The 17,193-nt window shown below is 55.6% G+C and overlaps 1 protein-coding gene across 3 annotated transcripts in view; it reads right to left on the bottom strand.

The window, feature by feature from the left end:
• The window catches only part of ATP2A3 (ATPase sarcoplasmic/endoplasmic reticulum Ca2+ transporting 3), a 59,508-nt gene extending 55,209 nt beyond the window's left edge, over positions 1 to 4,299 (bottom strand). For all 3 annotated transcript variants that reach the window (XM_082328465.1, XM_082328464.1, XM_082328466.1), the window contains exon 1: positions 4,089 to 4,299. In XM_082328465.1, the coding sequence (XP_082184591.1) occupies positions 4,089 to 4,206 (118 nt within the window). In that variant the 5' untranslated portion in view covers positions 4,207 to 4,299. The remainder of the gene's footprint in view (positions 1 to 4,088) is intronic.
• Positions 4,300 to 17,193: the final 12,894 nt, after the last annotated feature.

Below are 17,193 nucleotides of genomic sequence, written 5' to 3'. Positions count from 1 at the left end.
ATCCGACGTTAAGAAACGCACCGCAATTAGAGTACGCGCAGGGGCGCGTGCGTGCACACGCGTGTGCCGATGGACGTATATACACAGGCACGCGCAGCCCCGGGAACAGGCTGGGAAAAGGAGGGAAAGAAATAATATTTCCGTGGGTTTTGCTGCTGCTTCTAGCAAAGCAGGGGCTCGGGTGTGCGCTCATGCCAAAGAGCGGAAAGCTCCTCGTGAATGAGTCTCGGTGGGTTTCGGGAGAGCGGCAACACGTCACAGGCTGGATCTGGGCTGGGGGATGCCACCTCCTCCTGCCCAGGTAGGCTCAGGCACACACGTGCAACAATACACACAAGGGCTCCCAGGTCCTGAAATAAAGCTTACAGAGACGCAGAGAGGTGCGTTACAAAAGAAAAGCCAATTGACTGGTGGGCTTTGAGCTCGCACAGCGCTGAAGCTGGCTTGAAGAACGTTTAAATAGTCAGCACGTAACTACTGTTATCGTTGCACCTTGCAGCGAGGCGTGGGAGGTTTTGAAGAGCATCGGGTACCACGCTGGGGGTCAGCCCCAGGGGCGGCATGGGCATGGGCGAGACCCCGAGGAGGGCTGACGGGCAGGGTCTGATCCTGCCCGGTGGCGTTTCCAACTGCAGACGGCAGCAGGGCTTTTGCTTCGGAGTCAGAAGAGATGAAATACAAGAAGAGATAAATGCCCCTATGCTGCAAACAGCCGAGCACTTGACTCCACTGACATTCACAGTCCATTTAGGTTACTGATGAAGCAAATAAAATTCTGCATATGCATTAACGCTGGCAATATCCTGCCTGAAATGTATGCTCATTTACACATGGAAATCCATTTAGAAGAGAGAAATCAGAGCTATATTTAAAACAGAAAATCACTTGACTGTCCGCGGGGCAACTCCCGTTTACATCTGTCATTCCTTGGCAAAACCAAAATCATTGCAGGGTGAACTGCGCCCCTGGTTTTACACTTAGAAAGAAAAACGTTTGCACCCCTGCATCCTCCTGCTCAGTCTATTATAAAGTGAGACGCGCATTGTTTACTTTCATATTTTTCTTTTTGGAAGCGTTGTTAAAAGCAACCTGTGGAGCTCGGTGCTGGTGGATGGGAGGGGGCACAGGGGAGCGTCCGCCCAGCACACGCGGAGCGTCGCAAAGCGTTTATTAGTTAAAATTGGCTTTGGAGATTCAGGAGCCTTTTGAGAATCGCCATGGTGAGACCTAAATGTTCTGCGGCTTCTCCAGCTTCCTTGGCAAATGAAATGGCCATGCTGACAGCGCCGATGACAGATCTGAAACTAGAACAAGAGCTCTTCCTAACGGAGAAATATCTTCTTCCAGTCCAGTAATCTCTATCTCACTGCCTAGCTGCCAAGCCACGAACTGGAGATATTAAATAATCAGTATTGCTCTCTCTTTCCTCCTGCAAATGTGAATGTGAGCGCTGGAACTGAAAAAGCAATTTTAGGCTCCAAAAGAATACCGCCTCCAAAAAATATATATATTTTTAATATAAAACATGCCAATGGCCACTGCTTCTCACTTAGCGTTGGAGCTCGTTGTAGCCAGTATTTTTGAAATGCAACAACACAATAAAAAAAAAAAAGCAGACAGCAGCTCTCTAAAGTACATCGGGCGGCAGTTTTTAAGAAAGATGATGTATTTTAGATTGTGATTCACAACGCCACTGGCAGTTTGATTTCAGGTTTAGAAGGAAATGAATGAATGTGAGACAGGAGAGTGCGAAAATGAAACTAGCTGGAGCTGAAGGTCTGCTCTGAGCTTCAAGCCACGCAAGATTTGAATTTTCTTCCCCCTTCTGCACAAGCTCAAGCGAGTCGCCAAACTGCCCTGCACTTCCGCTGCCGGAGCTTAATTTAAGCCTAAATTAAAATGCAATTTAATACAGGCCATCTTCAAGACCTGCGCTCGGGTGCAAGCCCAGCTCGCTGTCCCACGCTGCTCCCCGCAGCAGCTCTCCCAAACGGGGCACCCAAGGGTGCCCCAGCGCAGTCGGGGAGGTCGGCTCCTGCTGCTGCCACACAACTTGCAAGTTCTTGCCATGCTGGAAAAAAGGTTATTTGCTTAATATCGAGGTTTTAAACCAACCAACCAACCAAAAAAACTCCAAACAAACCACACAGGGGCCCATTCTGCATGATTTTAAGCTGTGCTAATCTGTCCACATCTCATCCACGCCACGAGAAAAATATAAATACTGCACAAAAATTGCAAACATTCAGAATTCTTAAAAATCTTTGACCACATTTTCACTGATGGTTGCACTGCCCACGTTACTGCCCTCAGTGTCTGGGCACACCACGGTGAGCTGTGCTGTACAGGAGACGCAGAGCTCTGCTTTGAAGGCGAAAGCCATGGGACATCCCAAAGTCAGAAACTCTTGCGAATCAACAGCCTGCAAGAAACCCAGCACTGGGCTGTATGGGAAGCAAAACTGCAAAGAGAGGCAAGCGCAGAGCCATTGCTTGCAAGAGGGGGAAGGAAGAAGAAAAAAAAACAAAAAGACAAACTAATTGCCACCGCTAACCCTTTGCTTTGCACCTACATCATACGTTCGAGCTACCTTTTTCAAGGCAGAGAGCCCGGTGCCACGGAGCAGCCAACGTGCCTGACTCAGCAACGATGATTCACTTGGGCAAACAGGATAAAGCCACCGTGAGCCCTGTGACGGCGATGCCTGTAGGTGACACGCTGCTGCACGGCGCAGACCGCCTGTACGGGCCGTCATCCCCATATTCCCGTGGGGCCGAGGGACGGCACAGAAACGTTGGGAGGAATTATACCTTGAAATCAGACCGGCACACCTCTTTGTTAAGGATGCGTTTTGCATTCAGCCCCCCAAAGCAGAGCGATCGCTCCCCCCTGCCTGACCAGATGGGTCCCCAGCTGCCCTCCCCCAAAACCAGGTCAGACAAGGGCAGGTGTGATGCTTACACCTTGTGCGGAGCGCTCCATGGTGAGAGCTCCCGAGTCCAGTCCTGACCACACCGACTCAGGGAACGGAGCAGAAGCTGCCCGGTACGGGGAGTGCTGGTGGGAAGGGGGCCCCGAGCAGAGCCCAGCAGGCAGGACTGCTGCTCCCAGGGCTCGTCTGGAGGAGGCACAGCCCTCCGATCCACCTAACACAGCCCTCCCAACGAATAGAGATGCAGACAGCAATCCTGCCAGCATCTACCCGGGCTTTCCTTAGCCTCGTCTATGAGAATTAAGCAAAAAGCAGATGCAACAAGCTCCAACCCAGGAGACAGTTTACACACTTATCTCCTTGCACAACTTTGAGAAAGGACTTGCTGCTCCAAAGCACTGGAGCAAACTCACCCTAAACCCCTCCTGTTTCCATCTGCAGAGTTAACGACCTACAGCTACCGCCTGGACAATCAAATCACTATTTATCCGGGTAGGTTTGGGCACCCCAGCAAGTCCCTCCTGTGCACACTGAGCACTTATAAAACACGAGTTTAAAAATGCCCCTTATCAAACCCAAGAAGATGCCCAGCTGCTCACAGAGGGTTCCCCGGGTCGCAGCGAAGCCGCCACACGTCCCGTCACCCTATCTCCCCCTGCCACCCCTTCCTCTTCCCCAGCAGCACCCCGGGCCCAGCCAGGGCCGTGGCGGCCAGCAGCGGGGTCCCCCCGCCGCGACACCCCTCGCCTCGATTTTGGGGCTTCCCTCTTTCACCCACAGGCAGTGGGGGAACTTCCCCCTCTCTCTCCCGGCGACACAGCCGTGTCCCTCTCCGCTTTCAGCCACTCCACCAAAGGAATTAATACCCCGCTAACTGCCGGTGCCGCCCGGCCACCCGTACTGCCATTAATGAGCCCTTAATGAAGCCGGCAAATAGTCCCTTCATCAACAGGTGTCCGGCGGCAACTCCCCACGGCTCCTCCGCAACGCCCGGGGCGGGGGGATGCTCCGGGGGGCCCCCAGGGCAGCACCCCGGCCCTTCCCGGTCCCGGCAGGGAGGAAGGTCCCGACGAAGGGTCCCAGCCGCCCCCGCTGTCCCGCTGGGGCCGCCCCCCAGCCCCTCCCGTCCCCGCCGGCAGCATCCCGCCGCACTGACCATTGGGGCCGTACTTCTCCCGGCTGCGGCGGACCTGTTCCGGGCTGAGCCCGCAGCTCTCCGTTACACCGAAACGGCGGAGGACGTCGAGCACCGGGAGGCTGTGCGCCGCCTCCATGCCCCGGCGGCGGCCCGGGCCGGGGATGCTCGGGGGGGCACGGAGGGCACACGGGGCACCGCTCGCACCGCGCTGCCTCGGCACCTCTCCGCCCGCCGCGGGAAGGGGCGCCCCGCCGCCGGGCCCGCCTCCTCCGGGCGGCACCGCCCTGCCGCCGCTCCCCCGCCTCCCCCGGGGCCGCCGCGCCCAGCGCCGCCCCCCGCGGGGCAGCCCCGGGGACCGCGCCGGGATCCGGCACCCCCGGCACCCCCGGGCTCCGGCACCCCCGGCTCCGCCGCCCCCCGGGCTCCGCCACCCCCCGGCTCCGCCACCCCCCGGGCTCCGGCACCCCCGGCTCCGGCGCCCCCCGGGCTCCGCCACCCCCCGGGCTCCGGCACCCGCCCCTTTGCAGCCCATTTCCCCCCCCCCCCCCCCCAAACCCTTTCGCCCTTTATAATATTTTTTAAATTATTCCCAAACTTCTCGGAAGTGATGCTGGCGGGCAGGAAAATCCTGCCGCCGAAAGGGAAAGAGCCCCAGGTTGCTGGGTCAGGTGCTGGGGACGTGGGAAGGGGTTGCTCAGCCCCTGCCCGGCCAAAGCGTGGGCTGTGCGGGGAGAGGGGGTCCCCTCCATCAAGCCCCAACCCCGCTCCTCCCGGCCAGGTCCGTGTCCGCCTTCCTCTGCGGGATCAGGGGCAGTGTCTGATGGCAGCGGGAGCCCTGGAATTACAAATCGCTGCCTGACACTTGTTAAAACCACCACCGACGGTGTCCCCATCGATGCGCCGTATCTGGAGAGAGGCAGCTGTGCTGCGCCGCCTTCGTCTTTTGAAATGTGAAATGTAAAATGTCACCGCAGGGAGACGCAGGAAGGCACCAAGGCACCTTGCGCATGGTAAAACCTGAGCATCAGTCTCACGGCGCGTGTCCCGCGCATCCCGGGGCATCACGCTTCACACCGCTCAGCGCTCCTCGTCCCCACGGCACAAGGCAGCGCATCCGTATTCGAGGGAACGGGCTCATTCTGGAGGCACTTGTGTGTTTACAGCGATTCAGCACGGGCTGGCCTTGACCCCCCTCGCCGCCCTGTTTAACCAGGTCCCCGTCCCCTTCCTGCTGGGCTCAGGAGGGGCCAGCGCCCCGGTTACACAACACAAGCGCTTTACATCACTGTTTTGCAACACTTGCTCGCAACGGGCTACTTAAATGACTGTTTCTAGCAGCAAGATGACTGTTTCTAGCAAATCCCCCATGCAGCAGACACCAGCAGCAGCAACGTGAGGAGTCACCCTGGTCTGGAAAAGGAGGGTTGCCCCCAAAATCCAGGGGTGCGACCCAGCTAAGGGTAACGACCACCCCCCACCTGCAGGACTTTTCCACGTAGCGCGCCTAACGGGGCTCTTCACTCGAGCAGTTTTTCTGTGACCCGGCTAAAACCCGCTCCCAGTGACTGTCCCCACGTGAACACCGCCTTCTGACTTTTCAGGTACTTCCAGTTTTCCCACTGCACCCACCACTGGAAGAAGCTGACGGCAACCAGTGCTGCTCTCCAGCCGCGGGGAGCAGGAACGGGCCAAGAGGCAAAGACAGCTGGGGGGTGACGAACCCAGCTCCTGCAGAAACGTACCCAAAGCAGAGCCCAGAGACGGCGGCGAGCGCGAGGAAGTGGCAGCAGCCATCTCGGGGAGGAGCTCTAGCTTATTTATTTCTATATAGATTCACTTCTAGAAAATGTTTTGCAGCTACCACTGGAGCGGAGGTCCTGAAGGAAACGTAGGTTCATTTTTTTTAGTTTGTTAAACTCATTTTTTTCGGTTCACCGCAGCCGACGGCGTGGGAGGCGGAGGGGTGCTCTCGCCGAGCTGCAGCCCGGCGGGCCCCCCCCGAGCGGTGCCGCGGGCCCTCCTGCAGGAAGCACAGCTCCCAGCCCTGCGGTCTGGCCTCGCTTCAAGCTCTGTTGTTGTATTCATCTGCCTCTTGTGACCGTTTTGGGGCAAAAAGTGGTGTTTCTGCTGCTGAGCCCGCCGGGCAATAGTGCTGCCTTCGGCCGGGGTCTGCCCCGGGGCTCTCTGGCTCATAGGGCTGAGCGGTTCCACCAGCTGCCTGGGGAGAACGAAGCCAATCTGATATTATTAAAATACGATGTGCTCCCGAGAAGGCGCACAGAGGACTTAATGCGATAGATCACCCCCAAAACTCGAGAACTGCCCTCAAAGCAGCTGCTTTAGCAGGGTGTCAGACTGGGCTCCTGCATCACCCAGCCTGGCCAGGAGCCCGCTTACAGGCAGCTGCCCGATCCTTGTTACCCTGCTCCAGGGCAAATGTGCTGCCCCTAGAGCAAGGTTTTTGGAAAGAGGTTTCTTCGTGTCCTCCTGGACATGATTTAGGCAAGGCCCTACACCACAAACTGCCTTCATCTGCACCCGAGAAGATGGGGGTCTGATTTAATGCTCATTGTTCAGATGAAGAATGAGGCAAGACACGCTGAGCTCGCGCTGCATGTCCGTGTATGTACGACCAGGAGACCCTCCTTTCTTTCCCCAGCATCTCCTGACCCCTTTATCACATTCTGCAACCGCAGCGGTTGAGACCATGGGTCCCTCCAGCCCAGCAGTGACCCACCCCACACGTGAGCCCCTTCCACCATGGGCAGGCGCCCACAGTGTTTTCCACTAGCACCCTTCCAGCGTTTGAGCATTTTATTCAGTAACCCCCAATGATCTCTCCTCCAAGCCCTCATCTCGGCCGCCCTTGGGGACATGCCACCTCCCTGCTCACACCATGCCCCCAGGCAGGGCACCCCACAGCTCTGCTCAGCACCGCATGAAGACCCACTCCTGTTGTTTCTGCTCCTCCCAGTTTCACCGGATGATGCCAGTCCTTGTACTGGAAGAGCGCGTGAAGACCATGTCCCAGCTCCAAAAGTTAAAGTTTGAGAAAGTTGGGAGCGATTGAGAACAGAGTTACAAAGGGAACATCTGGCAGCCCTGGTAAGAGGCAGCACCACCCACCCCACCTATAATTAAGCAATCCATGAAAATCATCAGCGACTTGGAGCTGTAAATTAGTCCAACAATCACCAGTGAGGGAAAAGGGTCTGGAGTGAAAACACTCTCCATATTGTAAGCAAAGGGCCTGTGGCTGCTGGGGCAAGTTGGGCTGGGGGGAGTGGGGCTCCATCCCCGGCAGCCCCCCTGGTTTGGGGGATTCCCTTCTGCAGCACGTCAGCCCTGAAACGAAAGGCAAACTTCCTTATTTATCTTGGCTTGCCCCACGGTTATAGTTTTTGGAGGTAGACGAGCTTAAGAGGGCCATAAAAAGAAGCAAGGAGTGGGTTTAACACCTCCCAAGCTTCTGAGGAGGTTTTTTACGCATGGCTGCGGTGCGGGAGGGAGAGCAGGGCCCAGCTAGTGCTGACCAAGCACCATTCGAGGCACGGAAGTCAACAGCCGGTTTTGATTTTGATCTTGTTTCTACAAAAGGAAATTGGGACTAATTCTCCTGAAAGCCGTGGCTTTGCACTGCCGTGCTCCTGGGCTGGGGGCGAGGGGGTGGGACGGCCGGAGCCGCTCCAGAGCCCGCCAGAGCCAGCAGAAAGTCTGCCAGCAACGCCGAACCGACGCCTCGCTCCTCGCCCCAAGGATTTTACAATCTGTGGAAGATTAATCTTTTGTCTCCACTTTGTTCCTCAGAGATGAGGAAAAAATTATGTTTGCTGGAAAGGCTGAGAGAGCAGCCTGTGTGCTGGTAACCAGCCCCCAGGCTCCGGCTCTGGCTCTGGCTCCGGCTCTGGCTCCGGCGTGTGAAGTAGCGATGGATAACGCATGCTAACCGAGCCCGAGCACAGGCTAGCCACAGGTTTAAGGACTGTCAGTGGCAATTATGGCTTGAAGGATGGGAGAAAATGTACAGGGCTTTTGGTTGACTGTATTTCATCCTCTTCGTTTCTGCGGCGTTAGGGTCCGCATCTGCACTCCTCGCTCAGATCAAGTTTGTCTTAACTCAGCAGGGAGTTACGAGTGGGTGATAGATGCAGGAGCCAACGCTGGCCATGTGCATTTAACACCGTTTCGGGAATCTCATTGCCGCCCCCTGAGCTCACCTGCAGCTGCACACTCACATGCCCCCATGGGTTGCTCCCAGGAGAGGAGCAGTGAGCCTAAAAAGAACGAATTCAGGGTTAACCGCCCCAAACAGAGAGGCTAATGCCACACAAGGAGGTGCGAATCCCTTCTGTCAACAGCTCTCGCCTCCCTAAAGCAGCCCGGGGTTGTGTGCAGCTGCCCTCTGCACCGCTCCAGCACCCTCCCCGGCTCTAGAGCTGTCACACAAAGTGGCATTAATTAATTAAAGGCGACAGTGCCACTGCCATTTGCCATCCCGCTCCCAGGCTTTCTCCCACCACATCCCCCCAGTTCACATGCAGCAAATCCCCATCCACAGGGGAGAGTCAGGAATGGCTTTTTTTCCGCGGCAGCTTTGATATTTGCTTTTCCTATGGAGGAAAAAAAACCCAAACCAACTCCTTGAAATAACAGTTTGAGGCTCTTCTAAATGTTACACGTCGGCCGACCTTTCGGAGCCGGGCTTAGGGGTTTATTTTTAATCCCCCAGGCAGGACTCCCAGCAGCCGCAGGCCAATTCTGCTCCCCGAGGGCTGGAGCCAAAGAGCACCGAAACACACTCAAAGGCAGCATCAATCCTCACCGCCGCAACGCTCAGGGCTGGAGCTCTGGTATTTCCACCCTTGCTGGAAATAAATACCCTCGGCTGTGCATCCTGTGCACCCTAAGGTGGTGTAGCAATGTGGGGACCATCAGGATTTGGTTTCTCGGAGCATAGACGCAGCCGTTGGAGGTGGCAGGGAAGCGCCAGCCCTGCCGTGCATCCCGCTGGGGCGCAGGGGATGATGCGGATTTGCAGCACGGGGCTGCGGCAGTCCCGGCTCTGCGGAGCCCAGCTGGGGCCATGGATGCAGAGAGATGGAGATCCTGGAAACATCTGGCCAGCATCGGATTTCGAGGCAGGCAGGGGGTTCCGTCTAGGGAAAATGAGGAGGAACGGTCCGTAGGGACAAGGCGTTTCTGTTGGGAGGCGATGGATGCACGGGGCAGTCACCCTATTTTCCAGCTCTGCTCCCACCGCAAATGGCTACGAGGAATAGGATTCCCAGGGTCAGGCAATATTTACAGTGGCAGCTATAAAGCACATGCATTGGGCTTGCCTTTCCTTTCATGGCACTGTCCCGAATTAAGCTGGAAATGGGGCTTGCCGAGGTGCAAGGCCCCCGCTGGGGCATTTCCGAAGTGATCGCCCAAGCTCTGCCGTGCCGGATTTGAGCGAGGAGACCGCGGCATTTCTGAGCTCCCTGGCACCTTCCCTGCAGCCAGCAGAAGCACACTTAGGAGCCTCTGTTTACGAATCCAGACCGATATTGGGCAATTATTTTTTTAAAAACTGTATTCCAATCCCTTTCGAAGGTAGGAAAATACACTAATATCCATCGAAGGGGGAACACCGTGACACTCGCTCTGACGCTCAGATGGGTTTTTCCCTGATGCAAAATACCTCCTGGGAAAAATCCTGCCTTTGTGGCGTGTCATTCCTGGGTTTTTTGCTGGAGTTTAGGAAACAACGAAAGCAAATAGCACAACAGGAGGCTCCAAGGCAGCGCTGAGCAAGCCCAGAGCCCTGCACATACCTGGAGCTGGGCTGGTGTTTGAGGTGGTTAATTCAGCCCTTTCGTTATGGGCAAAATTTCACTCCACTTTTCCCTCCAGCAAAAGCACAAGCCAAAAATGGAAAAATGTCTGGTTTTAACTAGGCAGAACAAACGATTCCGGCTCTCCATGGAGATGCAACGTTCACCAAGGGGAGGTAAGGGCTGGCCGGCACGCTCGGCGCCGAACCAGCACCACTGGGGTTTTGCCTCTCTTTTTTTCACATCTACAGCGCTTTTTCTCTCTCCTACCGAGCTGGAATCGCACAATATCACAGTACCAGAAACCGGCCCCTCCAACCACAGATCTCCTTCGATAGCGGACAAACACATCACGGTGGCTTCAAAGCCAAAAATGCCCCTCCAGACGGAGGGATGCGACCCGTGGTGCAAACCAGCCGCGGCGCTGCCCGAAGGGATGCCCTCGTCCCTCCTGCACCCCGGCCCCGCGGAGGGGTGGGTGCTGTGGGGCCGGGGAGGAGGGTGCCCATCCCAGCATCAAGCAGCCTTTTTGGAAGCGAAGGGGACATCGGCACCCGACATGCTATGTGCGATGATTTGCTGGAGCTGGTTTTTTACTGTGGAATTTCTTTTTCAGGCTGATTTCCAGTTCTAGAGGGTGGCAAACGGGAAAACCGGGGGTTTCATGACTGCACCGAGTCCTTCCACAGTTTCCTAGGAGATTGAAGATTGGCTGCCCGCACGGAGCGATGCTGAAGGCAGGACTGGAGCTGGCCCCCGGCCCTGCACCATCTCCCCCTGCAAGCCACTGAGGCCACGCTGCTGAGCCCTGGGACTGCCCTGACCTCAGACAGCAGCTGAGCTGCACAGGGAAAAATAAAAATAAAATAAAATACAATTTAAAAAATTTAAAAATTTTAAAAGATTTAAAAAAAAATTTAAAAAAGCGGGAGGGGGGGCCAGGCTTCATGCACTGGCCAGTGGGACGCCCTCCGCGCGGCGGAGGAAGGGAGCTGGGATGTGCCAGCTTCAGCTCTTCAGCTGTGGAGGTCCCACCGTGGCCGTCACATCCCGACCCCGAGGAGGGGACCCTGGACGTGGTTCACTAGGATGGAAACTAAAACCCACGCACAGCCCGGAGCCGAGCTTTGCAGAGCGGTGAGCATCCCTCCTTCCTTTGGGCTCTTCGCTGCCTCCAAACCATCAGAAATGTGCCAAAATGGGACATTCAGCGGCACGGTTTCAGCGGCAGGGCTTGGGGAAGTGACCTTTAGCGAGGACGGGAACCCCGGCCCAGCCAGCCCTGCTATTTTTAACCAAGTATCAGGCCGAGCGATGGCGGGCTTCCTTCCTCTTTCTCTTTCGTGAGTGCTGAACAAAGGAAAACCAGATTAACCTCCACAAACCCTCCACTTTGAGGCAGGGAAGCCCACGAGCAAAAAAAAAAGGTAACCCAGCACATTTCTGTACAGCATCGGGATGGACAGTTTGGGCTGCGAATTTCTCTGCGAGTTGGGAAAATACAGCAGTGACTCTACTGATGCTCTTTTAGACAATAAAAAATGCAACCAGGGGTAGAAGGGACCAGTTTGACTGGGGAGTCAAGCTGGAAGGAACAGGGGAAAAATAAAAAGCAGCAGCATTATTTTTTCCAAAAGTCCCAGGATCTTGTTCCAACACTTCCTAAACAAACAAAAAAAAATAAAAGGAATTTTTCCCTTTAAAGTGACACAGATTTAGCTGTATTTAAGAAGGGAAGGAATAAAAAAAAAAAAAAAAGGGAAAGGTTTCCTTTGTTGTAGCTCACTTTCCCAAAGTTTTTACTTTATTTTTTGTCTTGAAAGGAGAAGCCAAGCCACCACCGCCCCAAGTTGATGCCTACAACAAGAAAATTTCTCAAACACCTGCAAATTTGCCATGAATTACCAACACACATCTACGGCTCCAGGACACCTCATTCTTCTGGGTGCATCGATACCCTGAAACGTGTGAGCCACATCCCTGCCTGCAGGATGGGCAGGACAGGACCAAACCCCCTTGTCTTTCCCTAGAAAACACAAAAATGTTTTGCATTAAAAATCTTTAGAGAATTGCCTGTCAGTCGCTGGTGTAATGACTGTATTTATAGATTCCGATAATGTTTCCACTTTTTTGCAGACTACCTGCAAAATACAGACACTATGTGGAGTGAGATATATATGTATTTAGGTATATATAGCTCTCAAATAAATCGAGCACTACCTACGCGCAACATAAAAGAAATTGTTTGCCAAACACTTAACATGCTGCTGTCGGTTTCTCCGATTCTCTTCCCTGAAAAAAAATATATCCTACATTAATCAGAGAGCAAATATATAGCATGACAGGAACAGCTTTTGGCTCCGCAAAGGAACAACATGTGCGATTGCTCAGTTCATTTCGGTTTGGATGCCGAGCCCAGAAACGCCGACGGCTGCTCACGCCGAAGGCGGTGGCCTTTGCGGGAGACGTAAAGCTTTTTTTCCACCATTTTTTGCCTGCTATTTTTCCAGCTTGAGGAATTGGTGATGGTTTCCCGGCTCAGACGTCGTGCCTGAGCATCCCTCCACATCAAGTTGCTCTAGTTCTTCTTACCTTCTTGCTGGGCTTGGACCAAGTGGGTTCAGGCTGTGCCTGTGCCCTGCAACCAGGGGCTAAGGAGGGAAAAATAAAGAAAACAAGCCAAAAAACCCCGATCCTTTGAAATTCTCCTCTTTGCACGGCTCCAGGGACTGGGGCTTCGGGAGCAAACACGTTGCTGAGGTGTATGGTAATGTCGTGAGCAATGGCCCTGGTGTTGCCTCAACGCCCGGAGCCCGGCTGGGATGACCCCGGGAGAGCGCGGGGGGACTTGCCAGCTTCCCACAACGCAAGCCACGTCTTGGCCGTGTTTGTGCAGGTCCAGCCTGGGTCCCCAGCCAGGGCCACCACCGCTGGCGCTCGCCATCCCGCAGCCTCCCTGCAGAACCCAAACCTCATGCAAAGCCATTGGGGCTTCGCCAAGGGGAAATGTCACACCTCCTCCTCCTCAAACCATGGGCCAGTTCTGCCTGCTTTTATTTTTTTATATATATTTTTTATGAAGGCATGGCTTGCTTTGCACTCCTGCTGCTCTTGCTCACCCGAGCGCAGAGGCTCTGTCCCAGGGGGCTCCCTCCATCCCTGGACTTTCCCAAAAATTACTTTTCATGTGCACACAATTCCCTGCCCTGGAAGGTGGCTCTCAGGGATCCCTGCAGTGCTGCAGCCATTGGGGCCGTGCATGGGGAGCCAGCAGCCGGGAGGAAAAGGCACCCATGTTCCCCTGGGCGATCAAGGGTCTGCAAAGCAAACTGTCTGCCGAGATGTCCCGCCGGTGCGTTGGGCAGGGGAGAACAGGGGCTCTGGGATGGTGGTGGGATGGAGCCAGGCTTCGCTTGCCGCCCCCGGCACCGGCGCGGCGGAGGCTGCCCTCGGCATGGCGTCACTGCGGTCAGGACGTCGGGAACAACCTTGCCACAAAAATTGAAGCCGGGAATCTGAAAATAAAAATATCACACATGATTTCAGGCTTGCTGAAAGCATGATTGACTGTTTAATTCCCCCCCACACACACACTCCTTTCCTTCTAACCCGGGTGACTCAGCCCTGGCACAGCCGCGGAGGCTTCTCCTGGCTCCTGCCCTCGCCGCGAGAGCGGAAAACGTACCCTCTCGTAAACGCCGGCAGCGATAATCAAGCCCAGCACTTGCGGGGCCGATCGACTACTGCCAATTAAAACAGAGCCGGCGGTGCTCCCACGCTCAGCCGGGGCGGCAGAAGCACCCGCCGCCGGGAAAACACTCTCCATCGCCCAGGGACGCCGCTGCTCCTGCTGAACCCCAAACCACCAGGTCCGAGAGGGCTGAGGATGCCGAGCAGCTCCGCTGCTGGGCCCGGGCAGCTGGTAAAGGCAGCTGCCTGCGGGGTCTGGTGGGGTGGGAAAACCAAAGCCAATGATGCTTAAAATGTGCTGCTGCCGCAGGTTGGCCTCTGCTTCCAGCAATCACCATGGGAAATGCTCCCCATCAGCCCAGGTCTGCGCTGGGCTCGGTGCTTGGCAGGACCAGGTGTGTGGAGGAAAATAAACCCCAAAGCTCAAGGGGAAAAAGATGAGACCCATGGGATAACTCATCTCCCAAAGCCACTTCTTGTATTCCTATACAAAGCTGCAAAGAGGAAAAGCAAGCCAACAACGTGAAAAGCATCAGTTCCGCACTGAGGAGCTAGAAAAATACTGCCGGCTCCTTTAGGGCTGGCTTGATGCAGGGCTGCCTGCTCATGTCGGCCATCAGGGCCAGGGTGTTTTTGGTTTGCTTTGATTATTTTTAGTATCTGTAAGTCTTCATCATTTACTAAGCAAAAGTAGCCTACTACGGGTAGGGAAGATAAACCCTCGCCTGGCCCAGCTCCCCTTCCCGGCAGCAAGGAGCAGTCAGCAGTTTTGAAGTTCACCTTTTGCTGATGGCCTCACTGCTACCGAGGACAACCCCAGCGATTAAACAGAGCTGACCCCATCCTCATCCCTCTGCTGTTTCATTTACACCTCCCAGCTGTGATTTTGCTATTCTGTTTCTGCTCCCTTGCTTATCGCGGGGCCGGGCAGGAGGAGGGCAGAGGGATGCGCTTTACCCACAGCCACCACTGCGTTTCCCCACTCTCGCCGCTTTGTGCGTCTCCCCCCGCGCCGTGGCCAGCGGTGTGGGATCCCCCCGCTCCCCCGGCAGCTCGCCTGGCGTGGGTCAGCGCTGCACCCCGGCACGCCGCGGCCCTGACGGCGTCTGGGGCTGCGCTGGGCCCCCCGCGCCAACCCACAGGGTTTCGTGCGAGTCCTGGTGTGCTGCGTGCCTGCCTGCCTCTTCTCCTGGAAGTCTCTCACACCAATCTTGGCTTTTACATTATTTTTACACTCCAAGTTTCTAGCTGTAGACATGCAGCGAGTGCTCTCCAAATGCAAACCCCAGAATTCATGCGTTTAGAATCCAGCATTTATTTTAAAAAAAACCCAAATTCATTGCTCTGAGGCCCAAACTCACGGCTCTGGAGGGAGGACCACACAGGGCATCTCTTGTTACCGGTGGGATGCGGCTGTAGGACTTGGCTGCCTCCATCCCCGCTGAACAGCAGCGCCTGGCGGGAGCTCGGCTGTGCTGGGAATTCCCGCGTCTCTGAGGGATCACCGGGAATCCGACCTTGACCGCTCTCAGCTCTCCACAGCGGCAGCACGAAGCCGGGCTGGGAGAGACCCTGTGGGTATGGCGGAGGTTTTTCCACCACGGGTCAGTTTTCCCCGGGGAGGTTTAATGCAGCAGGGAGACGTTTGCTCGGCCCTGGCCAGACCGCGCTGCTCTCCACAGGCATCCAAAGGCCCGTGACTCTGCACGACAAAACATCCCCCAAAACTCGAAAGCAAAGGCCGTGGGGTTTCCTTTCTGCTTTCCCAGCCTGTAAAATGACACTTGCCTATTTTCAGGCTTCCCTGTGAGGCCAGAAACTCTCTCCCCACAGTCAACCTGATCACACAAGATCATGAGTCCCCAAGTGCACCTTAAGTACAATACAAAGAGCCAAATTTACTTTTAAAACATAAGTATCCAAAGGCGCATAAAGCCTAAGAGGGTTTGCAAGCCATGCAGCCTGCATCTCTCTGAAGACAGAGTGGAGCTGAGCCCTTGTCTCCCACATCAGATGCAGCCTGTGATAAAAAGAAAAGAAAAAAAAAAAATCACAAGAACATTTGCTGCTGGAAACCGCTCATGGGAAGGGCGCGATGTCTGGAAGGAGCCTGTGCACACAACGTGCGCCAAGGAACGGGATGAGATGTGATACCTCCGCATCCACGCTCGGCGCAAGATGCAAAGAGCATCCCCCAGTTTGGGGCCCCCCGGGCTGCCGGCCGGGCACCGCGGAGCCCACCACGAGCACCCCGCACGCCAGCCCCAGAGCAGCACAAACCAAACAGTTAAGTAAATTTAATTTTAACATGATGAGGAGGCGGCTCTCTGCAGATGGCATCAATACCAGCTTCACTGCCAGCTCCACGGTGTGTCATCGGTTCTGCTCAGCCTTAAGTGCTGCAAATATAGAAAACAATGTCATTGTTGCTAGGATTTTCGGGCTCCGGCTGCCTGGCCAGGCTGAGAGTGCGTGGCGATGCTGGGGAAGAATGGCCACAAGGAATGGCGTTATTTCAGGTGAAGAGGAAGATGAGTAACTTCTCCAAAGGGTGAGTCCTTTCAGTGCACAAATGCATTTTTTAAATGGCTCAGTTCTCAGTTATCAGTAATGCTCTTGGCTCCCATGGGCCTCAAGGCCACTGAAGTGTGGGTCCGCTGTGGGTTTTGGGATGGTGGTGAGAGCCACCCCCAGTGACCCGACGTCCTGGGTTTGCTCAGCCCCAGCCCCGAGCGCTGAATTCACAGAAACATCTCAATGTCAATGTGCAAAATGACCAGAATTTGGCATTTATAAACCACCAGACATCCCTATTTACCCCTGAAACTCTCTCCCAGTGCCAGACTGACCACAGCATCAGGGCAGCAATGGGGGGTGAAGCCCCATTAAACCCCCCCGTGCCTCCTCACCGCATCCCACTGCATGGCCAACACATGAGCCATGGCACAAGGCGAACGCTCCAGCAGCGGTGACCCCATCTCAGGTCTGCTGCTGCTGCCCTGGCAGCGGTGAGGACACGGGACAGCGGCTTTGCCATCGCCTGCCCGCACGGCTGCCCCAGCCTCGCCTCCCGGGGTGGCATCCTTCGCACCGCAGGAGCCAGCCCCTGCCCTGAGCTTTCCCGGGGCATCAGGGCAGGCACGGCGGCGGGTTCCCACCTCCGCAGGCTGCCCACAGGCAAATGCACCTGCAGCGAAGGATTTTGACTCTTCTGCTCTCAAAAAGCTATCCATTTCCCTCATGCCATCCAAATTCAGCTGCCTGGAGACCTCTACTTTTCTCCTTGCTGTCCCACAGCAGCTACCAGCGGGCATTGCCCTGCCTGCCCAGGGGTTGCAGTAACGCACCAGGCAGCCTTGCATTTCCCATAGCCCTCAAACGAGCTGTGAATACACCCCTCCGCCCTGCAAAGCCGTGCCAGCGAGGCCGTTGCACAGCCCTGGGCTCCAGGCACACCGAGGAGCGGAATTTCAGGGCTATTTAGGCTGCCACGAGGCTCACCATGCTTACGGTGCTCCATCTTGAAGCATCTAAAGCACCTGCAGAGGATCCATGGGAGGTCTGGGACTTTTTGGAGCCTGAAGCAGACTCTTCCAAGTCCCTGTTTTGCAGGAGGA

The sequence above is a fragment of the Platalea leucorodia genome (assembly GCF_965183815.1).
Source record: "Platalea leucorodia genome assembly, chromosome: 16".
Taxonomy (NCBI): domain Eukaryota; kingdom Metazoa; phylum Chordata; class Aves; order Pelecaniformes; family Threskiornithidae; genus Platalea; species Platalea leucorodia.
The sequence above is the reverse complement of the archived record's forward strand: the minus strand, read 5'-3'. Positions and strand labels throughout refer to the sequence as shown.